Source organism: Pelodiscus sinensis, chromosome 24 (assembly GCF_049634645.1).
Source record: "Pelodiscus sinensis isolate JC-2024 chromosome 24, ASM4963464v1, whole genome shotgun sequence".
Lineage (NCBI taxonomy): Eukaryota > Metazoa > Chordata > Testudines > Trionychidae > Pelodiscus > Pelodiscus sinensis.
Window position 1 is genome coordinate 18,782,079 of NC_134734.1, and position 27,223 is coordinate 18,809,301.

General features: G+C 56.0%; 1 protein-coding gene across 2 annotated transcripts; it reads right to left on the minus strand.

The window, feature by feature from the left end:
- Nucleotides 1–713: 713 nt before the first annotated feature.
- MINDY1 (MINDY lysine 48 deubiquitinase 1) lies at nt 714–26,282 on the minus strand. 2 transcript variants are annotated; one of them, XM_075908434.1, is made up of 11 exons: nt 25,937–26,282; nt 17,502–17,651; nt 15,493–16,288; nt 13,423–13,480; nt 12,742–12,806; nt 9,853–10,011; nt 7,347–7,449; nt 6,160–6,302; nt 5,644–5,823; nt 4,208–4,345; nt 714–3,447 (listed from the first exon to the last, which is right to left on the minus strand). In XM_075908434.1, exons 3-11 carry the CDS (start codon nt 16,099–16,101, stop codon nt 3,367–3,369), a joined length of 1,536 nt encoding a protein of 511 aa, XP_075764549.1. In that variant the 5' UTR covers nt 16,102–16,288; nt 17,502–17,651; nt 25,937–26,282; the 3' UTR covers nt 714–3,366. The 2 variants fall into 2 exon arrangements, with proteins under 2 accessions (XP_075764549.1, XP_075764550.1); XM_075908435.1 differs by lacking the exon at nt 17,502–17,651.
- Nucleotides 26,283–27,223: the final 941 nt, after the last annotated feature.

Below are 27,223 nucleotides of genomic sequence, written 5' to 3' on the forward strand. Positions count from 1 at the left end.
ACAAATTCTCTCAATCCGGACTCAGTGTTCATACAGGTTGCTAATCAGGCATTGCTAATCCAGAGTCAGGTCCGCAGGTGGACAAACCCAGACTTCAAAACTCAGCAGCAGCCAGGGAAGAATGGATGTTCTGGTCCTTTTCTGCCAGTGGCTTGCAGGTGATGAGTTTGTTGAGTTTCAGTCATCTCCACCGTCCTGGAGGTTCTACGGGCTGGGAGAAAAAGGCTGCTGGGTTTGAGGTGTGTTTTGGTCATGGATTTGCATTTTTTATTCTTTGCTGCCACCTAAACAACAACAAAACTTCCCTGTTTATGTAGGACCTACCTAAAACCACCACTCCTGGCTCGCAGAGGTGCAACTCCCAGTGGACTTGAATTGGAATTTGGGGGGGGGCTCAGGCCCCCCAACACTGAGCTCCTGGGTATCGGAGCAGCAACACAAACCTCGGGCCTGGCCATGCTGGTGCCTGCGCCCCAGGAAGTAAAAAAAATACCATGATGCTCTTCTTTGCTGGGGCAGAATGTCTGCCCCCATGCTGGATGGACCAACAGATGGCCTCCCCCAGCAGCCTGCAGCCCAAGGGCTGGCCTGGGCAGACATACTGAAAGCCATCACTCTGCAGGCTTAGGGCACGTTTCCCTGCGAGAACCTGAGAGACAAGCCCCCAGGCCGAGAGCCAGACAAGGCCCGGAGACAGCCCCCTCACACCCGCAGACTAGGGAAAGATTTTTATTTCCAAACTTCCAAGGCAGTGTTACAAATAACGGAGGGTAGAAAAGAGTCGGCTTCACCGAGCACGGGAGAACAGCCCTGGCAAACGGGGGGCCAGCTGCAGAAGGTTCGTTAGTAGGCTCCGGGTCTGACCCTGCTTCTATCCAGTCCACGAGGCGGGAATGTCTCGGGCCGTGGAGCTGGGCAGGGTTAGCCACCCGACACGCGCTGCGGCTGTACCGAGGAGGGCGTGACCGGCGGAGGAAGAGGGAGTGGCCAGAACCAGAGGATGGGAAGAAGAGATGCTTCTGGGGGGACATGGGGGTGCCCCACAGAACCCCCGGCACATGGGGAGCCTACAGCCCGTGCAGCTGCCCAGCACCTGGAGGCCTGAAAGTGGGGCAGACGGGTGTGATGTCTCAGGGAACTGCAAGAGGCAGGGGAGTTGTCTTGTTCTGGGGGGGAGCACGCTGTGAATGCCCTAGGGTCAAAAGAAAGCATTGGGGAGGGCAATCTAGTCCCCCCCCCCATCCCAGCAGGATTCCCCCAGCCTGGGACCCTCCTGCATCCACTAAACCCGGAGTGGGCAAGAATTTTTGCCAGGGGGCCACTTCAAAAATGTTTGAAGTAGCCCTGGGTCACCTCAGAAGGGGCGGGGCCTAAACAGGAAGGGGCAGGGCTACCCCACCCCCAGACCATGATTGGTCTGGAGGTGGGGGAGCCCCTTTGCCCCCCCTTCCCACTAGGCACCCATGCCCTGGAAGAGGCTTGGCACGCTCCCTGCCCCCCCCCCCCGGCCAATCAAGACCTGGGGGCGGGGGAGCGTGGGAAGCCACCTCCCACCCTGCCAGGAGCACGGGGTACTTCAAAGCACCACATGCTCCGGGCAGGGAGGCTTCACGTGCTCACCCTCCCCCAGGCCCTAATTGGCCTGGGGGCAGGGGAGCAGCAGGCCCTCTGTGGGCCAGATCCACCCAGTTGGCGGGCTGGATCCGGCCCACGCAGGCCCTTTTCCCCACCCCTGCCCTAGACCTAGGGTGGTCCCTGCAGCACAGGGGGTGGACTCGGCCACTGCTAACCTGGAAAGGCCAGCAAGCGTCACAGTCAATTCTCCCCGGGGCTCGCTGCCTCCCCTAGGGGCGGGTCTGGAAACACCCTCCGGGCCAGCACCGGGAGGCTGTGCTGTGTGCAGTCACCCAGGAGCCGGGATAACCGCACAACAAGCTCAGGAGTTTCCCGCGTGACCCAGAGTCTCACGAGCAAGAGGAGGGGCTCTGAGTACCCACCCCCACCCCCGGCCAGGTGGCGGTGAGGTTTGGCCCATGCAACAACCGCCCTCCCTGTCCATCCATCGTGGCTGTGTGCCACGGGGCCTGGTTTAGGCCCTCGCTGCTGTGGGGAGGGCTACGGGAGAGCTTTGTCCCCACTGGGAATTAACACCCAAACATCCCCCTCGCTCTGAGGCTCAGGGGGATTAATGCACCCTGAGAACGCGCTTCCTGCAGCTCGGATTATGTCACTGGGCCGGACAGAGAGCTCCTGGCCCGACAGACCTCCCCCCGCCCGTTGCTGGCTCTGCCTCCATGCAGCCTTGCCCGTGAAGCGGAGTTCAGACCTGGGCCCACCCGAAGGGAGACTCGCAGAGGCGGCAGTGGGAGGATGTGCTGGTCAGATCCTGCATTTCCCCTGGGATGAGAAGGCTGCTCGTTAACCAGCCCCCAGGGGGGCCTTCTGCATCACCCCGGCTGCGCCCCGCCTCACAGAGCCTTCCTAGCACTTCTGGCAGGAGAGGAACACATGGTCTGTGGAAAGGGCCCCTCCAGGTTTGTAAGAGCTCCCCCTGCCCCAGAGATCCTGCACAGGCTGTTCACAAGAGGCACCGGGCCGCGGCATCACCGCCTCTTCCAGCTGTCGCTCCCCAGGCGTCTGAGGAAGGAGTGGGTGAGCCAGACCTGTCACCCCGTTTCTCCCCATTCCCCCTATCCGATGGAGAAATGGAAGCACAAGACGGGGAAGCAACTTGTCCCGGCATCCCAGCGTGAGAGAGCTGGGAACGGAACCCAGGAGTCCTGGCTCCCAGCCCCCACCAGCTCCAAGCACTAGACCCCCCCCCCCCCCTGAGCTGGGAATGGAACCCAGAGTCCTGGCTCTGAGCCCTGAACACGGAGCCGTGACAGGAGGAAACGTGGAGGGGGGCCCGTGAGGGTGAGAACAGCCACGGCCCGGACCCAGGCGTTAGCCGGGAGAGCACTGGGCATCTTTGGTGTGAGCTCAGAGGCACCGCGCAGGGCGTCGGGGGCAAGGCCAAACCTACAGCGACGCCCACAGCCCACTTAGGCTCCACCCACAGCCCACTTAGGCTCCACCCACAGCCCACTTAGGCTCCACCCACAAGGTCCCTTCCAGGCCCAGTGCTCCAACCCCTCCCCCCGCCGTGTGGCGATGCACAGATCAGGGCCCTGGGACACGCCTGCAGCATGGCAGGAGGTTCCACCTGCCCAGCGTGGAAGCCCGGACGGAGCTCATCCAGGAAGCGGGCCCTGTGCAGGGGGAGGAAGAGAGGTGAGGCGAGCTCCGTCGGGGAGTTATTACGGTGATGCGGCAGGACCGTGACGGGAAGGGGGTCCTCGCGCAGCAGGCAGAGGGCGAGCGGCTCTAGAGGAGGACGCAGTCCGACTCCGGCTTGTGCCGCTGCCTGCGCTCCGTGGCTGGCCGGCCGGCCGCCTGAGCTCTCCCCTGAAACCAAGGAGAAGAAAAATGCAACCGCTGCCTTCAGCCATCTCAGCGTGCTTTGCAGTCACATCTCCCCACCCCCACCCCGCCACCAAGAGCCTCCCCCCGGAAGGGCCAATGGAAGCAGAGAGAGGGGAAGCGACTTGACACAGCTAGGGACAGAACCCAGCTTGCTCTAACCATTAGGCAATACTCCTCCTGGAGCTAGGAAGCGGAGTCAATGGGTCCCAGTTTCCAGGTCTCCTCCCTTGCACCCTCCACAGGCCTGGGAATAGAGCCCCAGGGCCGACCTCACTCCCTGGCTGCAGGGGCTGCCCCGAGAGGTACAGCTGCTGCTACTGCAAACAGGGAGGCTTTGGAGTTAGATTCCACATGCAGGGCCACAGATTCCCTCCAAATCCTCGAGCTGCTCCCTGCCCCGGAGCAAAGGCCCATGGGACACAGCTAGACCAGGGGAGGAGGAGACAGAATTGCACCAAATTGGACTGATGCGTCCTCGCCACATGGAGGGGGGGGGACTGGCTGGACCAGCAAGAGTTGGGCGGAGCTGAGCAACTCTTGAGTGGGAGGGTTAACGCCGGGGCTGAAAGGACTTGCCCTGTCCCCCAGGTGAGTCCCCCTCACCCTAGGAGGGTGCCATGCCACAGCCTCCTCCTTCCCCCGCCAGTGGCTGGTGTAGACCCCTGACAGCAAGAAGGTCCAGGGAGCAGGGGAACAGGGTGGGGCTGTATTGCATTCTGGGGGGTAAGCCAGGGCCTGTTACCTGCACAGGAGGCGTTGCTGGCTGCTGCTGCTGCTGCTGCTGCTGGTATTCCTCCTGCTGCAGCTGGCGTGCAAGCTCCAGGTCGCTCAGGGCAGAGGGGCCCTGCTGCTGCTGCAGGGACAGGGCTATCATGTAGTCCTGGGGGCGAAGGAGGAGACGTGCTCAGGGCGGGGACTCCTGGGGAGTAGGATACAGGGGAAAAGAGGAGCTCTATCCCAGAGGGTCCCCACAGCTCTACACCAAGGGGGTCCGTAGGGGATCGCTCGCCCAGCACTGACAGGCAGCCACCTCTGGGGAGCAACATGGCAGCTGTGCAAAACACACGGAGGCAGGACATAGGGACACGTCACGGAGGTCAGTCTCAGCAGGTCTGGGCACGAATTCACGTAGCAGGGATCATCGAGGGGCGGGGGGAAGGTTGGATCTGGAAGGCTCAGGGCTAAGTCACCGCAATGACCTACCCTCTGGGGAGGATCCATCACCCTCGCTTGGGGAGGGGGAGAAACAGAAGTTCAGAGGGATTAAGAGACTCAAACCTCTGGGCTCCTCTCTTCTGCACTGATCAACGTCCCCCTCAGAGGCAACGACAGCTCCCAAGAGCCCTGATTCCCAGCACCTCTCTGCTCTAACCACTAGACCACTCTGCTCTAACGATCAGGAACCTGTTCTAGTAGGGTACGTCTACACTTGCACCCTCTTTCGAGAGAGAGATGCAAATGCAGCGGAGCGAAATTGCAAATGAAGCGCAGATTTGAATTTCCCGCACTTCATTTGCATAATCGCGGACCGCCACTAATTCGAAATAACAAACGCTGTGTAGATGCGGTTATTTCGGGAGAAAACCCTTCTTCCGAAATACCCCTTATTCCTCATACAACGAGGTTCACCGGTGATTTCGGAAGACGGGTTTTCTCCCGAAATAACCACCTCTACACAGCGTTTGTTATTTCGAAAGAAGGTATTTCGAAATAGCGGGGGGTCCGCGATTATGCAAATGAAGCGCGGGAAATTCAAATCCGCGCTTCATTTGCAATTTCACTCCGCTGCATTTGCATCCCTCTCTCGAAAGAGGGTGCAAGTGTAGACATACCCGTAGATCCGGATTCCGGGAGGAGACACATTTCTGTCAGAAGAGCAAGAGAACTGTCAATTCCATTCTCTAGTCTAGACCACGCAGCCTGCCTGGGGTCGGAACGAGAACCCAGGAATTCCAGCTCCCAGTCCCCTCTGCTGTGACTACTAGACCTCACTCCCCTCCTATCGCTGGAAAGGAACCCAGAAGTGCAGAAACCACCACCGCTCTCTAGCCACCAGACCCCACTCGCCTCCCAGAGCCAATAATAGAATCCAGGTGTCCTGACCTCAGCCCCCTCCACTCTAACCACTCAGCCATGCTACCATGGCTAGCCACCTCCCTGCACAGTCAGGCCTCCTACCTGGTCCACCTGCCTCTGCTCCTGGGGGGAGCTGCCGGCCGCCTCCTTCCCCAGCGTGTGGCTCAGGTGGAACTCGGCATCACAGAAGCAGCTGTCCCCATCCACGTTGTGCAGGCTTTCCCACGCCACCTTCTCCTCCTGGAGGAAGCCCTGGTCTGTGACCAGCAGGTACAGGTGGCCCTGTGGAGAGGTGTGTAAGAGCCAGCATCCCCTTGAGAGCCTGTGATCCACTTAGGCACAACCTCTGGGGGACATCACAATCAAAGGGTCACTACCACCCCACCTCTAGGGGGGCATGCGAGGCAGGAAAGGGTTAATGGACTAGCAAAACACTGGGGAAACCGAGGCACAGCTGCTGCTAATGCTGCAGCAGGCCATAAAGGGCTGCAGCCCTGCCTCAGTTTCCCCTATGCCTCAAATTGGGCCCCTTAACCCTTTCTTGCCTTGTGTGGAGCCTCCCCAGACATAGAGCCCCCCATGTCCACCTGCATGCAGCCGTAGGAAGGCAGAGCTCACCTGGTGCTTGATCATGGTGCTGAAGTGGTTGTTTCTGAAGAAGACGCTCAGCTCCCCCTCCTTGACAGCGGCCATGAGCTCGCACAGGCCGTGGTAGGACAGCTGCGAGGCCGTAGACTCCAGGAACTGCTCGGCGATCAGGCCTGAGGGGCAGAAACGAGGCGTTAGCCAGGGAAGGGTGGGGGTGTGAGACTGGCGCGCCGCGGGGGGGAGGGGGGGCACCCACGCTGGGTGTGAAACCGGTTCAGCCTGCGCCCGTTGCTAAACCGACGTACCAAAGGGAAGTGACTTGCTCAGTGCGAGAGCAGGGAACCGAAGCCAGGTCTCCTGCGTCCCAATCCCTACCCACTAGGCCACACTGCCTAGCAGCCCACAGCCCCCTTTAGGGAACCAGCTGCAGATTCTGGGAGAGGCTATCTTTGTGTTTAAGGGGGAAGGATGCTCTACCGAGTAGCAGATTCGCTCCCTCCAGGAGCATGGAGGAGGCAGTATGAGCCCAGGCGGCCAGGGAATGGCTCTGAGGCCTTGTCCCCAGCTACACGTGGGTGCAGCCCAATGGGAAAGGGCAGACACGGGAGCAACACGTGAACCCAGGCAGCTGTCCTGCCTGAGGACACTGGGCGGGCTGGAGGAAAAAGTTCCAGGGGGGGAGGTTGTCTCAGACTGCCGGGCCCCGGAAGGGGCGGAGCTTTGGGCAGAAGGGGCGGGGCTTTGGGCTAGTCTCCCCCAGGCAGCCCCCAGCACCGCCAGACCACGCCACGCAGGGCTCCGGCAGCAATGTAAAGGGCCCTGGGTTCTGGCTGCCACCACTGCCCGGGCCCTGTTGGATCACTGAACCCCGTAGGCAGTTGACACAGCGGGGGTCCCGGAGTGTCTGAGAAGGGGAGACTGCACCCCCATCCCTGTGCCAGTGCAGGGGTGATTCTGGCCCCGGAGGGTCTCAGATCTGCAATGGGGTAAATTGCGTCCTGCGTCAGGCACCTAACGAGGGGCGAGTGCCCGGCGGGGGGAAGGGGAGGGGTTCAGTGCCAGGCAGGGCAGGGGAGACACAGCTGAGAGGATCATGAGCTTGTTGTTCACAAGGGAAGGAGCCCCCAAATACAGGGGAGTTGTAGGTGCCCCCCAGCCGAGGTTGGGGGTGGAGTTCAGCTCTCAGGTGGGGGGGGGGGCGGAAAAATGGGTTTTACCTTCAGTGACCAGGTTGGGGTCACTCGAATGCTTGCAGGTGATGATCTTCTCCACCAGCTGGTTGTAGCTCAGCTTGCCCACGGCCTGGGCCACGTCCGGGCTCTGGAGCCAAAAAGAAGATTGGGGGAAGGAGACGCCCCAAGGAGCCCAGGGAGAAGCCAGAAGGGGAAGTAGAGGCCCGAGCGGTCACTACGCTGCAGCCCCTTTGGTGCCAGCGAGGCCGGTGCAGAGGGCGTTCAATGCCAGGGCAACGTGGCCTGGTGTCCCATTAGGGGATGCTTCCTTCAAGCACAGCCAACCCTGCCTCGGCCCTGGCTCAGTGCTCTGCTCTGGCAAAGCCCCACAAGACCCAGCGGAGGGGCGTGTGGGGGAGGGGAGGGATGCAGAGGTGCCACTGAGGCTACATGGGTGCCCGCTGCCCCTGCATCGAGGTAGCGCAGGCTGCCTGCCCTCTCTGCAGTCACCAGCCATGGGCGAACCTGCCCTGGTGTCTCCATGGGCCTTTTGGCTGCCCCTCTGGTTTTATGTTGCGAACGAGAGACGAGAGTGGGGCCCTTCGTCATTCCCAGGCCTGGGTCAGCCGAGCCACCGGAGGCTGCCCCACCCTTCTGCCTGGGTACAGCACAGCCACGCTGGCCCGCTCTGTCCTTGGCTCTCTGCTAGGGCGCCAACAACGCAGAGATTACAGTGGTAGCTGATCTGGGGTGCAACTGCTCTGAAATAGGACCGGAGCCTTGCTCCACCGGACAGGACTGCAGCTCTCGGGTCTCCCAAGAGCAGTGTTTCTTAAACTCTGTTCTGCGGCACACCGGTATGCTGCAAGGCAGTCGGAGGTGTGCCGCGGAAAACAACAGAATTCAAAATGGCCACCCTTAAAGGGTCAGGCTCCTTTTTTTTTTTCTTGCTCAATAACTCCCCGCCCCCTAACCCCCCTTTTTTTTTTCCACTCAACAAAAAATCCTTGGTGTTCTTCATAAAAAAAAACTATTGTTTGGTGTTCCTTGGTCTTAAAAAGTTTACGAAACACTCCCCAAGAGGGTCAAGGAGCAGTGAACATAGGGGAGCGCTCAGCACAACCAGCCCAGCTGGATTGGAACTAGCAACCACGGGGGAAAGAAATCCTGGCTCTGCTCAGAGCCAGAGGAGTTTTGCCGTTGGTTTAGTGGGGCCAGGATTTCAACCGCCAAACCTCTGACCTACCCGCTTGCCCTTGTGTTTCCTCATCAACCCAATCCCTGGCCCTCAGTCTGCAAGAGGGAATAGTCTCTGCTATTCTCCTGCCTCCCGCTATCTGCGCGCTGGGCTCAACTTCCTTCTGTCATTGGGGCCAAAGCCGCTGCCAGCTTGGCAGGACCTCGCAGCGCTGCAGAGACAGAGCGCTATTTCCCGCCTGGTTGGACCGGCCCCTCTGTTCTGGGAACGGACGCGGGCGGGTGCCATTTCGCTGCATGGAGCGCCAGCCGCAGTGTGAGCTCCACACCTTTCCCTCTTCCCCATGACCAGTGCTTCCCAAACTTTTCGGCATCACACCCCCTTTTTGATTTTTGAGAAACCCTCAAGCCCTCCCACCCCCTAAAAAATAGCAGCAAAACTTGCAGAGCAAAAAAAAAAAAAAAAAAAAAAAAGAGGGGGGGGGGACTGATGGGGGCCGAAAAACAAAAAAAGCAGCAAAACTTGGGGGGGGGCTTGGTTGCCTCATGCCCCCCCTGGAATTTCTTCATACACCCCAGTTTGGGAACCCATGCCCTAGACCAGTGGTCCCCAACCATTTGAGGTTGTCAGGCGCCAGGGGGCGTGGCCGTTCGCCCGCCGGGCGCCAGGGGGCGGGGACACTTGTGCGCCCGGGGGCGGCCCCCCCCCATAGCCGCATGCCCGGGGCCCCCCCATAGCCACGCGCCCGGGGCCCCCCCATAGCCACGCGCCCGGGGCCAGGGCCCCCTCCAAGGGCCACGCGCCCGGGGCCGGTGCTCCCCCCCCCCCCCCCGCAAGCGCCGCGCGCCCAGGGCCGGCGCTCACCGTGCGCCATGTGCCCGGGGCCAGGCCAGCCCCGAGCACCTGGCGGGCGCATGCAAATGCCCCCGCGGGTGCACCATGTTGGGGACCACGGCCCTAGATGCTCCCAGCAGCCAGAAAAAGTGGCACCAAGAAGTTCTGAACTGGACTTCAGCCTTGTCAATTCCTAAAACACCCCTCAGGTGTCACGGCTGCCTTGGTGCCCGCTCCTGTCAGAACTGTAATGCCATCTAGTGCCTGCCTGCTGCTCTTCCACCAGCAGATCTCAAAGCACTTGGCAATGGGGAAACTGAGGCACGGGGCGGGGAAACAACTTGTTCAAGCTCACCCCGCAGTGGAAGAGCTGAGGCTGGAACTCAGTTCCATGAGTGGCAGTCGAGTGTGCTAGATCCGCTGCCTCCCCCTTCCCTTCTCCAGCGCTTCCCCCACCCCACCGGCTCTGGCTTCTATCCATGCCCCACGCAGGATGGAATTGACGGACGCATCGCTCACCTGGGGATCCACCAGCCAGCCATGGTACAGCGGGATGTTCAGGAGGTCAAAGATAATGCACTCTGGGGTGTACTCAAAGTCGGAGACCCCCGTGAACCTCACGTTCACGTCGAGGCCCGTGGACATCTTGGGCAGGACCATCATGGCATCGTTGACGTTCTGCAGCGGGGGAGAGAGAGGACAGCACTGTGTACCGACTGGAGACAGAGGTGCCGGGGCAAGGCAGGGCCTGGGCAGTCGGGGAGTTGCCATTTGCAATTGGGGTTGCATTTCCTCCTGACTTAGGCAGGCTCTTGGGGCTAAAATCTTGGCCTGACATCCAGGATTAGGCTGAGCTGGGATTCCTGCTACCCCTGCCCTGATGGTCTCTGTTATACTGCTGTCACGTCATTTGTTAGCGCTCCACAGCCGCACAACGGGGCTGGGTTTCCAGGCAGCGTCGCCTGAGACTCGGGGCTCTCTTCACCAAAGCGGCGACCTCAAAGCACAGGGACTGTCTCTCGCGAGGCACGTGCAGCGCCCGGGACAGCAGGGCCCCGATCCTGAACTGGGCCCTACTGTAACACACATGCCTCCTCGCAGGGCAGCTGCGAGATGCTCTCAGGACTTGGCTAGACAGCGAAACGGACCAGAACAGCTCCCTGCAGGGACACCCTGCTCCAGAACACGACCCTCTCTGCTCCAGAACGATCCATGTGCTTCCGAAGTGGGAGTCTCTACTCTGGAAGGAAGTCACTTTGCCCCCCACCCCTCCCTGCCAGGGGCACACAGTGCCTCGAGGGAATAGCCGGTGGTTCTCTCTAGGCCAGGGGTGGGCAAAAGGGCCTCCGCTTGCCCACCAAGCAGGTGGATCCGGCCCATGGAGGCCCTGCTGCTCCCCTGCCCCCAGGCTAATTAAGGCCTGGGGGCGATGGAGCACCAGAAGCCTCCTCCCGCCCTGCCAGGAGCACGTGGCGCTTTGAAGCGCCGTGCACTGCTCACAGGGCAGGGAGAGAGCGGAGGAGGCTTCATGTGCTCCCCCGCCCCCAGGCTAATCAGGGCGTGGGGGCTGGGGAGCTTCATGAAGCTTCCTTCCCCCTGCCCCAGCCCTGCAAGGAGCCTGCGGCACTTCAAGTGCCACATGCTCCTTGCAGGGCGGGAGGAAGCTTCACGTGCTCCCCTGCCCCTCAGGCCCTGATTGGCCTGGGGGTGGGGAAGCGTGCCAAGCCTCTTCCAGTTGCCTAGTGGGAAGGGGGGGCAAAGAGGCTCCCCCACCCCCAGACCATGATTGGTCTGGGGGTGGGCAGCCCCGCCCCTTCCTGTTTAGGCACCGCCCCTTCCAAGGTGGCCCCGGGCTACTTCAAACATTTTTGAAGTGGCCTCCGGGCAAAAATGATTGCCTACTGGGCGCTGCACACCCCTGGTGCGGGGGGGCAGGAGACTTTGTGGGCTCCTGCCGCCAGGTCTCGATTGGCGGGGGAGCGGCAGGACCGTATCTTGCCCGCCCTGTTGTTACTACATGTGCTTTGATCTCGGCTCTTCTTTGCCTCCGCTGTAAAGTAAAACAATCCCCCCCTTGCCAGTCCTCCCTCCACTGGAGTGTCCTTGCAGGCCTCCGTTCATCCACACTGCCCTTCCCCGCACCTCGTGCTTGTTCTGCACGGAGGGGGTGAGGTGACCCGTGCCACACACAAAAACCCAGAGGCAGCACCGTTCACTGAAATCAAGAGAGGTTCGTGTGGGCCAGAGGACCTGGGTCTGAAAGGGGCCTTCTCGATCAAATAGTCCAGAGATCCTGCGAGCACGGACAACCCTTCTGCAGCAGCTCATGCAGAAACCCATCAAACTCCACCTTCAAACGAATGAGGCTCTTCTCCTCTCTGCTGATACTCCTAACGGAGGTCGGTCCAGCACCTCTCTCCTCCGACGGCTAGAAACCTGCTTTTAATTTCTAGCCTCAACTCACTCCGGAGCCAGTTTAATCCCCATGTGTTCTTGGGCCAACTCGGTCCTTAAGCTTGAGCGGTTCCTCTCCCATCCCAGTGGAAAGTGCTGCAGAGGATGAAGTGTGGACACAGGGCAAAGGAAAACAGAACGGAGCAGATGCTACTCTGAAGTGACACTCGGTTGCCTGCTCAGTAAACTATTGTGCGACTTATCGAAGAGTTTAGGCACCTTCGTCGGCGACAAACTGGAACCTGGAGTTTTGCAACCCACATGGGAAGTGTTACCCGGTTCATTTTTATTTTATGCAGACACACTAGGGCGGCCGTGGCCAACCTGCGGCTCTGCCCCCCACTAAAGTTCGGGTAGCGAAGCCGCCCCTGCGCTCCTAGAAACATCTCCCGGCTCCTGGTTCCCTGTGCTCGCCAGGTGCCAAGGAGCTGTCTGGTGAAATAAAATGGCTCAGCCAACGGGAGCCTGATGTGGCCAAAAAGCCAACCTGAAGTACCTGAAGTGGTTGTGTTTTTTTGTTTAAAGGGACAGGGTTGTGGGTTTTTTTCCCCCCTCGACAACTTTTCCTTCCCGGCTCTTTGTGCTATATGCACAACTATTTTGGCTCTTTGCCTAGAACGAGTTAGCCACCCCTGCGCAAGGGGGTTTGGTTTGCTTTAAACAGATGGGGAAACCGAGTCACGTGAGCTGCACGGTGCCTCCCATGAGGCCATCGAGCGGGCCGATGAGAGAACAAGTCCCTGTCCGGCGCTCTGGGGGTGAGGCCTCTCTTGCTACCAACATAGCTCCCAGATTCGCAGACTGCTTTTGCAGCACACTAGCTCTCCTCCCTCGCAGTGCAGCTGACAGGGCGGGCATTTTTAAACAGGGATCAGTTTGGTCCCCTGCTGACCCAGGCCTGCTTCGACACTCCACAGACGCGGTGGGGGAGGGGGTGGATCCAGTTGGTCTCACCTGCTGGAAGTTGAGCTGCAGCCCTTCTGACTGCTCTTGGGGCTTGATGGATAAGATGCAGTCTCCTTTGAAAGAAGAAAACACCCAGTTGCTCTTCCTGATCAATGATACTTAGCCTCCCAACATGTGAGCACCTCACAGTCTGATATTTTTATCCTCCCAATCCGCCTGTGAGCCAGGACAGGGCTATTATCCCCATTGTGCAGGTAGGGAAACTGAGGCACAGGGCGGCTAAGTGACTTGACCAAGGCCACAACAGAAATCTGTGGCAGAGCCAGGGACTGGACATGGGTTTCCTAACACCTTCACCACTGGAGTATCCTTTCTGCCTTCAGGAACAAGGCCAGGGCTTGGCCTGTCCTCAGGGGAAGGCTGGATCTGGATTACAGTGAAGATGGCGAGGCGACAACTCCTGCGCAGGCTCACAAAGCCCCTACACCATGACGTGGATTGGATCCAGGAAAGAAGACTGGGATGGAGGATGGAGCAGAGAAGCACTAAACCGCCCAATTCCCACTTGTGGTTGGGGAACGGGCAGGAGATTGCATTAAGGGTCCCATCCGGCCTTCTTCTTTGTGCCCCTACAAGTCACAGAGAAGCAGCTGGGAATTTTAAACGCCCCCCCAGGATAGTTCTGGGCAGCCCAGGGCCTCGAGGCGCTCTCCCGAGTTCGCCACTCACCAAGGTGCGCCATCAACTCGTCTGACGTGATCACTTCCTTCTGCGGGGACAGCTTCACCTGCAGGAGGTAGGGAAGTTAGCAACGTTGGCGACGGACCCGGCCTGTTTGGATCCTCGAGGCTTCCCCCAAATCGGGACACGGGGATAATCACTAACATCCCGATGCACATCTGCCAAGCCCCTCTTCAGCCATATTGAGGTCAGACACTTGGGCCCCCTAGTCTGTCTCCTGCCATCCTGGTCTACACCATTGGCCTTCTTAACCCTTTACCCCACCTAGAGAAACCCACATCCCCGCCATTAAGGCCTGATGGTTTAGAGCCGGGGTGAGGAACCTTTTTTGGGTTACGGGCCACTGACCCACAGAAAAAAATCACACGGCAGCTGCTCACGAGCGAGAAGAAAACAAACCCGCACTGACATGGCCCTCGACTGAGAAGGAGAAACCTTCCCCACATTCCCTTCCCACACCAGAGCCTAAGGGGGCCCAGGCTAGTAGACTGTGTGCTCTAGCCCCACAGTGGGGCAGTGGTGGGGCTGGAGCACCAGAGCGGGCTCCCCAATGCTGATTCTAAGGGGCTGGATCCTCCCTCCCCCCGGTTTAGAGGATGGTGATATTGATAAAACAACCACACGATCTTACGGTGGCACTTGTTGGACTGTTACTAAACATTGTACCACACTGCATCAGCCTCGTTATCCCCACTGTACAGATGGGGACACCGAGGCAGGCAGCAGGGAAGTGGCTTGCCCAAGATCATGCAGCAAATCAGCAGCAAGGTTGGGAACAGAATCCAGTCTCCTGAGTCTCAGGCCTTAATCCACTGGGCCATACAACCTAGCAACATGGCACAGAGAAAGCAAAATTCTTCCTGGCCCCTGCAGTAGCCAGCAGGTGCCCTGAAGCATGAGACTTGACCACATGTATTTTTACTGCAACATCAGACACGTCACAAGATCTCATGGCCAGCTCCCAAGCCCCCAGAAGCCAATGGGAATCTTTCCACTCACTTCAGGGCGCTGGGGTCTGGCCCCACCCCGAGATGAGAAGACCCCCCCCAACAACGGAGGCGTTTAAATAGCAAACACTTCAGCTACTACAACGCTTTGCTGAGCAGTTCTGTGGCAACAGCATGTGATGAGCATGGAACAGGACAAAAGTTTCCCAGCATGCACTGCCAGGGGCCATGTCCCCGTCCCTGAGTTTGCCAAAGGGAGTGGCCGATAGAAGATAGCTAGTGCCACCCACAAAGTCCCCACTGGGGCAGGTTTCCTCAGTGTCTTGGATACTTACTCAGGCCCCCTCACCATCATATCTGAGCACATTAGAGTCTCATGCACCCTTGCAGGGGAGGGCCACCCCATTTTTCAACTGGGGAAACTGAGGCACATAGAGACTAAGCGACTGACCCAGGGACTCACAGAATCTGTAGCAGAGCAGGGATGTGAACCTGAGCCCTAACCATCTGGCCATGTCGACTCTCAGTACAAGGAGGCATCTCCGTGCCACTAGAGAAGGGCCTCTCACATGAACTACACTACAAGATGGACCCAGATCTTAGGCCAGTCCAGGGGAGTCCGGGCTGTACTGCCCGCCCAGTGGCTTCTCCCTGGAGCCGGCGTGGGGGGCAGTCCGGTCCGACAGCAGCTCCCTGGAGCAGGCCGGAGTGGCAGAGGGCTGTGCTGCGGGCCAGCGACAGCTCCCCAGGGCTGGGGCGCTTGCTGCCCCCTAGTGGTCATTCGTGAGTGTAACTGTCCCTGCTCTCTCACCCTGCCCTTTCCATTTGATGGAGAACAATCCCATTCCAGGCACATCCCATTTCCCTGGCACAACCAAACCTCGGCCTGGCTTTAGGTTAGAAGAGGAAGCTGCCGGCCAGATTTGGTGGCCGCTGCTCATACCGTGTAGGAGGAAAGCTGGTGAACAAATGGACTCACAGAAACGGAGGGACACACAGACAGACACCCCCACACTCTAAAATAGGCCTCTCGTCCTTGCCACCCCCCTCTTCGCCCCCCCGCCCCCCTGTTCTGAACGGCAGCCCCGGCCTTCCTCTGGCACCCGCCTACCTTCCACTGCAGGAAGAGGATGTTCATGATGGCTAGGAGTGGGCAGGGCCCATTCTCGCTCTGGGTGATGATGGGGGTCCTCTCTCCTTTCCAGCTGATCCACTTCACGCAATAGAAGTCGGGCTCGGGCTCGCGGGCTGGGGGCTGGGCCTTGGTGGCCTCCGACACCTGCCCCACGGCGCCCAGGCTAGGGCTAGCGATGGTGGAGGCTTGCCGGGAGGAAACGCCCGCCGTTTGGCTGCCTCCCGTGGGGGGACGCTGCTTCTCTTTGGGGTCCGCCTCTCCTTCGGGCTCCCCGCGCTCCAGCTGCTCGGCTTCGTCACTGGGCCCTGCTCTCGGGGACGGACCCTTCGTTGGGGCATCTTCAGGCTGGCAGCTCGGGCTGCGCTGCCCTGAAGGAGCCTCCTCACCGTGCAATACCCCAGTCTCCTCTGGGCTTCCTAGCTCCTGCCCATTCAACAGGCAGGCTTGAGCTGCTGCCAGCTGGGTTCTCTCTCCCAGGCCAGCAGTGCCTTCCTCGAGCGGGCAGGTTTCAGGTCTGGTGCCTTCCATGTTTACATCCTCCCCTTTGGTGGCCACAGGATCCACCTGCTCAAGCCGGGGCTCCATCTGGCCCAGACAGCAGGCAGAGTCCTTAGTGCATTCACCAGGGCCGGGAGCGGATCCTGGTTCCCTTTCCACGGCTGTCTGACTGTGCCGTTTGTTTCGCTCCTGTCCCTGATTTTACAAATTCTCAGGGAAGCCGATTCCACTCAACACAACTGGAGGGGGGAACAGCGGCCACCACCATCGGCTTCTGAAAAAAAAAAAAAATCCCACGTCTCAATCTACCCTTTACAAACACGGCAAATCCAGTCACCGCCCAGGACTACGTCCCTTTCGAGGCCATAAAACTAGCGTGTTCTAAGCAAAACGAACTCTTCGTCATTCATCATGTTCAGAGCTCATTCCTCTTCCTGTCGATTCAGCTAGATCCCCCCTCCCTTCCTGTCAAATTTGTTCAAATTAAAAAAAAAAAATCGAAGGTAGGGTAAGGGTATAATAAATAGCTCCTCTTAAAGCAGTCTAATTCTTGTTCCAGAATCTATTTAGTGCTGTTTGGTCAGGACGAGGTATTTAAAGAAATCTTTAAAAACAACAAATAGTCTAGCAGCACTTTAAAGACTAACAAAACATGTAGATGGAATCATGAGCTTTCGTGGGCACAGCCCACTTCTTCAGATGACCAGAGTGTTGACACATGCTTTGTTAGTTTTTAAAGCGCTACCAGACTATTTGTTGTTTTTTAAGTTTATCCTCTACAGAGTAACTCGGCTACCCCCTGAAGTTAAAGGAATCTTTGCTAGGCACGTTGAGATTTCTCTGCAAGTTTGTTTTTTTTTAAATCTCCTCCTGCTCAAAAAAACCCACAAAACAATAAAATAAAAAAAGACCCCACCCCAATTCTGCACGGATACCTGGCCTATCCCTTATCGATCAATTTCCTCAAAGAAAATGAATCCCGATCTTCTTTCCTTTCCTATTTTATATTCAATTACTCAGTGCTGACTAAATGCAATCTTCCACCTGCTGTGTGTGTGTACACTTCAGCTCAAGATCACCTTTAAAAACAAAGGTGGCTTCTCAGTGCTTTTCTACACCCTGAAAAGCAACAATCTAGAAAGAAGGGAAGAGAGACGGAATTCAAAACAACACACACAGAGCAGCTAGCTTGCAAAACAGGTCTGATGTAATTAGAGATAATGTAGATAACAGCCCCCCCTTCAATACACAGAGCAAAGATTTTCATACAAAAAGGTATTTTTAAGCTATAAAATTAAAACAAAAACAAAAACACAAAGCCAGTGGGTTTTTTGCTTAATTCGGCCTTATCAGTGGTCTGGAATTCTTCTGATTCCTCTCAATTCTTTACCCAAAGTCCTTTTCTCTCCAGGCCTGAGGTTATGTCAACAGAACAGAGGGCTAGTGCTTTCTTATCTTGTTTTGACCTCATCTGTGGCTCTTCCTACCTAGCGATTTAACTTGTCTTTCCTGTTTGTCTTCCGGAGTTATTTTTCTCCCTTTCCGTGATTTCACTGGGTTGGGGTATCCGCAATGTTGGAGCTGTCAGACTGAGCTCTCTTAGGCGGTCCTTTCAGCAGTCGACTCCCCCCGGTTCACTGAATAAACACACAGAAGAGAAAGAATGGGCTAATAATTCCACGGTGAGATTTCCAATAGTCATTACAGTTCAAAACAACAAATGGTCTGGTAGCACTTTATAGACTAACAAAACATGTGGATGGGATCATGAGCTTTCCTGGGCTGTTCATTTGCAGCTGGAAAAGACTCACCCCTAATGGAGATCAGAAGTACAGGCCAGCACTTCCCAGCTGGCAAGTACCCTAATGCTTTAAAAAGTTTAATACGTTTTTAAAACAAAGACCAAAGTTGTGATTGTAATAAAGGACAGCCAAGAGGTGCAGTTCTAAATTCATAAATAAAGAAAAAGAGCCCTCAGAAGTAACAGCAGGAAAAAGGTGAACAAAGAAGTAATATTAAAAAACACTACACTTTCAGGTGGCAAAGTAATTTTGCCTGTAAATAAATGTGAAGCTTAGCACAGCAGAAAAACTATGACTAGCCTGATCTGCCACGTAAGAAGGGAAACTGAGATATACTACCGCGTGAATTTAATATCTCAACAGTGGGATAATTTATCCTAAAACCTTAACGTTGAACTAGTGAACTAACTCAGTGGGATTTTACATCCCCGTTTCCCATGCTGAATCCCTAGAGCCTCAGCCCAAACCAATGGCTTCAATTCATTCGAGCCCCCTCGCCCAGCATGTGCAAACTCATCGTAGGCAGAGTGCCAGACCAGGGCTCGCTCTGTGATGCCACTTTGGAAGACCTGGGTTCAATTCCCAGCTCCACCACTAGCCCGCTGGGCACCCTAGGGCAAGTCGCTGCCCTGCTCCACGCCTCAGTTTCCCCACCTTCAAAACGCTGCTTATCAGCCAAGAGCTCTTATTACTTATCCTTCTTCACACCCTCCCCGCAACCCCCTAAAAATATAGCTCTGGCTTTTCGCATCAAGCCTGAAAATGAATGAACTGCAAGCCCTCCAACACAGTGTCAGTGGGTAGGGTTCTGAAAACCACATGGGTAAGGCAGATACCCAATTCCTATGAATTTTGCATGGGAACTGGGTGTTCATACTGTAACACCTTTCAGAACCCTACTCTGGACCTTTTCGTTCGGTGTGAAATTTGCTTGGCTCACGGGCAGGCAGGACAGACAAAGAATGAAAAGAACCCAACAGCAACAAAAACTATCCACCCAGCCAGCAAACACAGCCCTTGAAGGGCCTGTCCACACCTTATAACATCTTATACCTGCCCAACTAAAGCAGCAAAACCCTTCCAGTGTAGACACAGTTCTACCAGTGGGGGTAGTTCTCATCAGTCACCGATTCTAAGCCCAGAAGAGACTACTGTGATCACCTGTACTCTGACCCCTAGTCTGACCACAAGCCATAGGACTTCCCTGAATTAATCCCTGTTTGAACTAGCACAGATCTTCTCAAAGAACATCCAAGTTGGATGTAAACACTGCCAGTGATGGGGAAGCTAACATAGGCTGTGTCTAGACTGCAGGCTTCTTTCGAAAGAGCCTCTTTCGAAAGATCGCGTCTAGACAGCAGGCGGATCTTTCGATAGAGGAAATCCGCTTTTTCGAAAGAGAGCACCCAGCGAGTCTGGATGCTCTCTTTCGAAGACGGCCTCTTTACATTGTAGAACGCCTTCTTTCGAAAGAGGAACTTTCGAAAGAAGGCGTTCTTCCTCGTGAAACGAGGTTTACCGCCATCGAAAGAAAAGCCGCGTTCTTTCGAAATAAGTTCGAAAGAACGTGGCTTGAGTCTGGACGCAGGGGAAGTTCTTTCGAAAAAAGGGTACTTTTTTCGAAAGAACCCCTGAGTGTGGACACGGCCATAGAGAAGAGACATAAGCTATCCCCATACAACATTTAATCCTGCACTGCTGCATCCACGTTTAAAACGCAGAGGTGCTGAGGTCCTGGTCTGGCGCAAGCCAGGACTGCTCTGCCTGGCTCGCACCAGGTCCCTGAGCAATCCCTGCTGCGGCTCTGCAGTTTAAATTTAGTATGAGCCGGGCAGCTATCTTACTCCATTTAAAATGCAGAGCTGCAGCAGAGGTAGCTCCGGGACCTGGCGTGAGCTGAGACAGAGCATCTTCCCTTATCAACTAATCGCGTAATCGATACAAACTAATCGGTATCAACCACATGATTAGTCAATTACCTGCCTCTTAACATCCTAAATTCAGGGCGGTCACATTGGGCCCCACGCTTCAAGGGGATGTGAGGTCTCCCCCCACTACAGACCCCACACTCCAGTCGTGGGCAATAATTTTTGAGCGGGGGCCACTTCTAAAAATGTTGAAGTGGTCGCGGGCCGCCCCGGGAGGGGCGGGGCCTCGGTGGGAAGGGGCGGAGCCTTTCAATAGCAGGAGTTGAAAGGGATCGCGCCTCCAATATGGCCGCTCTTACGTTCTGGGTGGCTGCCAGGCAACACAGCCGCCCGGGGAGGCGTGAACCCTTTAAACTGAGACCGTTAAAAGGGCTCGCGGCTCTTCATGGCTTTGATCCGGCCCGCATGTCTGTTCCAGGCCCCGCCCCCTAGCACGTTGCTTGGGAGCCAGACCCGCGCGAGCCCTTTCGACTGCTTCTATTTAAAGGGCTCGTGCCTATCGGTTCCCAGGCAACGCGCTAGGGGGCGGGTCCGTTGGGTCACGGCCTCAACCATTTTCTTCGACGGGGTCATGAGAAAAAAAAAAAAAAAAGGTTGAAAACCACTGCAACACAGCTCCCACGGAGGCCACCTGCCTCCCACGCCAGCTTCCTCGCACCATCTCTGGGAGAGGCGTAGCCCAAAGATCGACAGAGATAGGCCACCGATGCGTCCATAGGCACCCTAACAGGGCTGTTAAATCGATGCCTGTGCTCCTGCGGAGGGCATGCCCTGCTGAGACAAGGAGCATCGTGAGCACGTGCAAAAGCCGTTTAATCCCTGCCGTGACTGGACATGGACGTAACTTCGGTCGCCTTAAATTGGTGGCGTAGACCGGCCCGTAAACACTCTGTTTGGCCCCTTTAGGGCTACCACCACACCCACCTGCTCTGCGTCCGGCTGGTGCATCTTCTGCACATTTAGGCCCTGATCCTGCAGACTTAACACCCGGAGCTTAGCTTGACATACGGCAAGTCCCACCGACGTGGGTGCATTACGGGGGATTGTTCCATTTGCCTCAGCAAGATCAAGGCTGTAGGCTCCATGGGTGAAATTCTATGGCCTATGTTATACAGGAGATCAGACTAGATTCCCAAAATGGTTCCTTCCAGACTGAAAAAAATCTAGGGACTCTGAAGTGTAATCTCTGTAAGGCAAGGACTGTTTTACATTTGTATAGCGCCCAGCACCCTGATAACAACCCTTAGTGGAATCTGGCTCTTTGCATCAGGAGATCTCAAAGCACTTTACAGAGGAGGTCAGAGAGGGAAACAAAGGCACAGAGAAGGGAAGCTGCTTGCTCAAAGTCAGTCAGGAGCCGAATCCAGCTCTCCCAAGTCCCTAGCCTATGCACCATCCGCTAATCCACATTTCTGGGACCCCACTCTTGATTTGGCCCTATAGGTGCAGTTAAAAGAAAATCGAATGCAACTGTCTCTAGTGCAGGATCTCAGTGCTGAAGTTGTACACCTGGAAGCCAGTGGAGATTTCCAGTGGCCACAGCAATTTCTTTTTTCTTCAAAGTCTTGATTCCAAACTCAAAAAAGGCCACAGTCGACACAAGTCACTAGACGTGAGAGAGGAACGACTGAGTGAAACTCTCCACGGCACAGGCCAGAGTTCAGCCTAACTGATCTAATACCTCCTCCCAGCCTTAAAAACAGGGATGTGAACACTAGTTGACTAGTCGCTCCCCCTTCCCCTTGCTGCCTCTATCAGAAAGACAAAGGGGTGCTTCCAAACGGCAGCACCGCATGGAGCCCGGGGCCAGACCTGACGGGGTCTGGATGTAAAACTCAAAAAATGCTCCCCCATCACGCCTAGGGTTGCCAGATGGTTTCAACAAAAGTACTGGACACACTTGACATGACATCACAATCTACATGACATCTGATTGAGAAAATACTGGACAGTTCTATTTACTCAATTATAGTTTCTCAATTTTTTTCCCCAAACAGAAAGCTCAAATACTGGACTGTTCGGTTAAAAACTGGACACCTGGCAACCCTAATCACGCCCCAACTGTTGCCATTGCAAATTTAAGGCCAATTTCTTCTGGGCTCCTCCCACCTCCTGATGACAGGCCCCGCACAAAAAGCTCTGCAGTCAGCTGTTGATGGCTCTACCTTGCCTCAGTCAGGTTCACGCCGGCAGAGCAGAAAAAGCGACCATGTAAAATGTGCCCTTTTCCAGCGACATCCACAGCTTCAAAAAGAGGAAAGTGGGGGAATTTCAAAGCAGATCCAGGAAAGCACTCACCCGCATGCTTACATTTCAGCATGTCCGCCGCCTCACGGAAGTCACTTGAACTGTTCTGTGCTTCGAAGTTAAGCACATGCTTAAGTGCTTTGCTGGATCAGGACCAGAGACATTTAAAAGCACCCTTCAAAACAGCTCGGCTACATTAATGCGTCCTCTCCCTGCATGCTGAGTGTCTACGGGATTACAGAGGAAAAGAAGGGCGAAAAGTGGCCAGTGCCGTGTTTTGGATGCCAGAGTAGAAACTGCTACTGATGCGGCTGTCAATCAATGCCGCCTTGCCACTGTAATTCACTGCGAGTTCCTTTCATGCCAAAGCACTGGCGGGAATGGAGTCTGGTGTGATGGATGAGGGAGACAGGCAGGATGCAGGTCCCCACAGTTCTTTGTAGTCTAATATCTGAAAACAGGTTTTCAAAGCTCCTGCCTCCGTCATTTAGGCATCGTCCATCCCCTCCCTGGCAAATCTCCATCGAGAGAGGCGAAGGACAAATGGATCACAGCCATGAGAGTCTCCTTTAGGGGGACCCTACAGCAGATCAGGGCTGAAGCAGCCGGCAGTGGGAGAAGCGGAGGGGAAGACATGCTTTGCCAATGATAAAGGGGTCCTGGGATCGGAGACTTCCCTTCGTCAGCTGGAAATGCTCTTGCTTTAAGAGTATAAATCGGACGTCTCTTCCCAAGGACAGTATCATCCAAACATTTGCAGTCCCGGTGCTGCCAGCCAGTCTTGCCAACCCCAGGAAACACACGAAAAGAAAGTTGGGATCGCCCCAAAAAATCATGGATTGGTTTTGTTTTTTAAATACTAGATTTATCCAGCGCTGCTCGAATGAAAATGTCCAGGCTGCGTTTGAATCATTGCTCTGGGGTGGGGCTGTCGCTGGGTATTTCAGGATGCAGGCTGCTCCAGGGGGCAAAGGACAACCCCCGCCCTCTCTCACCACAGCAGTTTGGGGGCAGGTGAGAAGCGCCCCTCCATGCTACTGCAGCTCCAGGGGGCACAGCTGGGGGAGGGCTGCGAGTCCCTCAGCTGGGGCAGGTCCAGGTTCCTCTGCCCCCAGAGGGAAGAATGAATCAAACTGCACTTTCCCCTTGCTCCCTGATGAAGAGGAACAGCCAGCAACGTCCTAATATGAATTAGCGGGATAGCAGGGGGAGCTTCAGCCTCCCCCCACTTTCCCTCCCTAAAGGGTGCCTGGGGGGAGGCTTGGGGCTAGGGCAGTCCCAGATGGGGCATCAGGGACATGCCCCCAGCCCGCCCCTTTCATCGGCCTGGTGATTCTGTCTCTTTTTTGTATGGTTTTCTGAGAAGCAATCCCATTCCAGGCACATCCCGTTTTCCTGGCACAGCCAAACCCTGACCTTGCTTTAAGTTATAATAAGAGGAAGCTGCATAGCAAATTTGGTAGTTCTAGCTCTTACTGCTTAGGGGGAATACTTGAGCAAAGAGACAGACAGACAAACCCTCAAAAATATACCACAGATAACGGTGGGGTTCTTTCTATTTACTTCCCAGCTTCTGAGAGTCCTGCTTGTGTGCTTCCCTGCCTGGCTGAATTCATCGGTTCACTCTTTGCTTATATGTAAATAAGAAGCATTTTGGAATGGGGGATCCTGTATTTGTTCAGTTTTGTACAGCACCTTCCACGTGGAGGGTCCTTGCTCATGATTATAATACAAGTAATAACAGAGCCTTTAGGGTGCATGTTTTCAAACTTTTCTCCGTGTCCACAAGCACTGTCATTTGCAGCCCGAAGCGGATCGTGTTCTGGGAAGGGGGTAGACACCTGCCACCACCCTCGTTTGCCTATTTAAAAGTTGTCTTCCTGACCCCATCTCTTGGAGAATGGTGGGCGAGCTCTCTGCATTGCTTTGTCATTTCTAGTTTTAAATGAAAGTTAAGATCCGCCCACACCACATGACCCCGGGAGCTGGGGCTTTAAGAAACACAAGAATATCACAGGATTTGCAAACAACAAAAATCACAAGAGAAGGGTATTGTTGTGTTGCAGAATCTCACATTCTTTCCCAGGGCTGCTCCCCGGCACTGTCAAAACAACTATTGCATCACAGCGGACAAAACCAACTTATCAGACGTGAAACCTCAAGATAACATTTCACCCAAATTCTCCCCAGCCTTAGTCTACTAGATTGTGTCACTTGCTTATTTCCATGCTCAATCTTAAATGGCAAGCAGGCATGGATCCTAGCGGGGAGAGCAGGACTCGTGAGTTCTATCCCCGCTCTGCCAGTGACTCCGTCACAGCCCACTAGGTAAACCACATGCCTATGCCTCAGTTTTCCCACCTATAAAATGGAGATAACAGAACATCCCATTGCTAATCACATGCCATACCAAAACACATCGGGGGGAGGGGAGTCTTTAAATGCAAACCTTATTCATTTACAAGTTTTGGGATGGGTAAGAACATTTTGTTGTTTATACAGGCAGCAAGCGATTTGCGCTGCAAATTCTGGGGCTAGATGGGACCACGTCACTGCACCAATTGACACCAGCAGTGAATTCGGCCTTAGGGGAATGGAAGGCATAAGTCACCGAGGTCTGAGTGGAAAGGAGAGGAGAGGGGTCTCCATCCCTACGTGGGATGCTGCCTCCAAGTGTCTAGGCCTCAAGAGCTGGAAGCCAAGGGGTCGGGTGCTCTATGAATTGCTACGAAAAGGATGTGCTGGCCTTTTTACTGCTCTGTGTCCTGTAGGATCATCTTAGAGGGTGGAGTTGTTGGGGCCACAAAGCAAAGCAGAGAGCTCGCCCGCCATTCTCCGCAAGAGATGGGGTCAGGAAGACAGCTTTTAAACAGGCAAACAAGGATGGTGGCAGGTATCTACCCCCTTCCCAGAACACGATCCGCTTCAGACCGCAAATGACAGGTTTACAAGCTTAGCCTGGAGTGACCCAGTTTCTTATCTGGGGTCCTGTTGCCTGGGCTCTCCGTGGTCACCACAGCGTGTGTGGGTGTGGCTCCCCCAGGCGCACCCAGTCCCGTGGAGCCCTCCCCGTCTCTGGGATTTCACTCTCCAGCCCTGCCAAATAAAAGGAACCTCTGGGAAGGAGGTAGCAGGCGTCAAGCTGGAACCAGAGAGCAGCCAGGGCCCCAGCAAACTTCCAACACTTGAGTCCCGGCCTTGAAACCAAGCAGCCACTGCCAGGAGGTGGGTTGCAGCCTGGGCACATGTTTCCCCCCCTCCCCCCGCTTTGGAAAACTTCTCCAAGTCGAGTCACAACCGTCTGGACCCGCCCCTGCTTGCGTCTTACCACACAGCAATCTTGGTCTCCAGGTTTGCAACACACACGCGCAAAGGGACGCTCCCAAACTTGCCCACGACACCGCACCCTAGGCGGCTGGGCTTTTTTTTCCCGGTGCTCATCCCATGCTCCTTTTGCAAGCAGCCAGCAAACCCTGAAGCCAGTTCCGGGCAGCACAGCTGTGAGGGTGGCTTTGCCGTGTCCCAGAACCATGGGAGGAAGGGAACAAGGGTCCAGATAGCTTTGCCCATATGGCTGCACTCATCAAAAGCCACATTTGCAGCCTCCAGACCTGGCACGCAGACACCCCTTGCGTTGGGGACCAGGGAAGCAGGATCAGAGCCTCACAGGCGGTTAGCTCTTAAAAGCAACCTCCCACCCTTTCCCAGCCCTAAAATGTCTTATTCCAGTGCCCCAGCCAACCTCAGCCATCCCTTCCCCAAAGGCAGCCAGAAAATGAGTGGTCATCTTGCAAATCCACACCCCCTCCCCTATTCCAGATGGGACAGAGGTCTCAACCCACTGACACCCCCTCTGCCAACTCTGCCCCTCAGCAGCCATATTTCTCTTTCCCCGCTGGCATCTGTCCCTCTCCCCCCACCAACCACCTGCTTCCAGATTTTTACCTGGTAGCGGGGAGGTGGGAGAGTAAAGTTTCTTTGCAGATTTCACTCTGAAGCCGCTTCTGGGCCAGGACCGACTCTTCTCCTGCTACCTCTTGTTGACAGCACTGTGTTGTTCTTCTTCTCCGCCCCTCCTGGTGCTCATGTAAATGCAACTAATCCGGATTCTGCTACTGGGCTTGTAACTCTATCTCCTTCCTGCAACACATGCAAACTCCCCTGCCTGCATAGGGGGGTCTATAGGGTGCCCCCAACACCTCCCACCGCCCTGAAACTCTCTGCTGCTACTTTGCTGCCTTCTCTGGGAACTTTTGTGTTTTTTATTTTTTTTCCTCCCCTGGGTGGATCCATCAACAAGAGGCCTGGAGCAGCTGGGGAAAGAAAAACTGCTTGGGTTTCTTGGCTTGGCCTTTGTATTTTCAGAAGGGACATCTGCTGGGTTGGAGGATTTACAGCAGTCAAGGAGGCGGAGAAAGTGTTTTCCCCTCCTCCTTGCCAGTTGAACAGTAATCCACAAGAGCTGCCTGGAGAAAGAAACAAGACGAACAGTCCAACCACCAAGGAGTCCGGTGGCACCTTACAGACTAAAGTTATTAGGGCATAAGCTTTCATGGGCTGCGGCTCACTTCGTCAGAGGGGGGAGGTTTTTTTCATGAAGCTGATGAATTTTTGTAAGCGGCAGCCCATGCAAGCTTACGCCTTAATACATTTGTTAGTCCTCAAGGTGCCACAGAACTAATTTTTGCTGAAACAGACTCACAGCTACTCCTCTGCAACTCGTCAGTAGCAAGAGATTAGCCTTACTTACTGGCTGTGTCTATATTGGCATGCTGCCTGCCTACGCTGGCGAGGAGTTCTTGCGCAAGAACACTGACGTTCTAATGCAGTGGTCCCCAACACGGTGCTTGTGGGCGCCATGGCACCCCTGGGGGCATTTGTGTGCGCCCGCCAAGTGCTCGGGGCTGGCCTGACCCCGTGCACGTGGCGCATGCATGGTGCTAGAGCTGGCCCTGGGCGCATGGCGCACGGTGAGCGCCGGCCCCAGGAGCGCCACGGATTGGCCACCCGCGCTCTGGGTGCACAGCGCATGGGGGGGCGCCGGCCCCGGGCGCGTGGCACTTGGGGGAGAGGGCGCCGGCCCCGGGCACGCGGCGCTTGGGGGGGGAGGGCGCCGGCCCCGGGCGCGTGGCGAATTGGCTGCCCGCACTCCGGGTGCACAGTGCTTGGGGGGGCGCCGGCCCCAGGCGCATGGTGCTTGGGGGGGGGGGGGCGCCAGCCCCGGGCATGCGG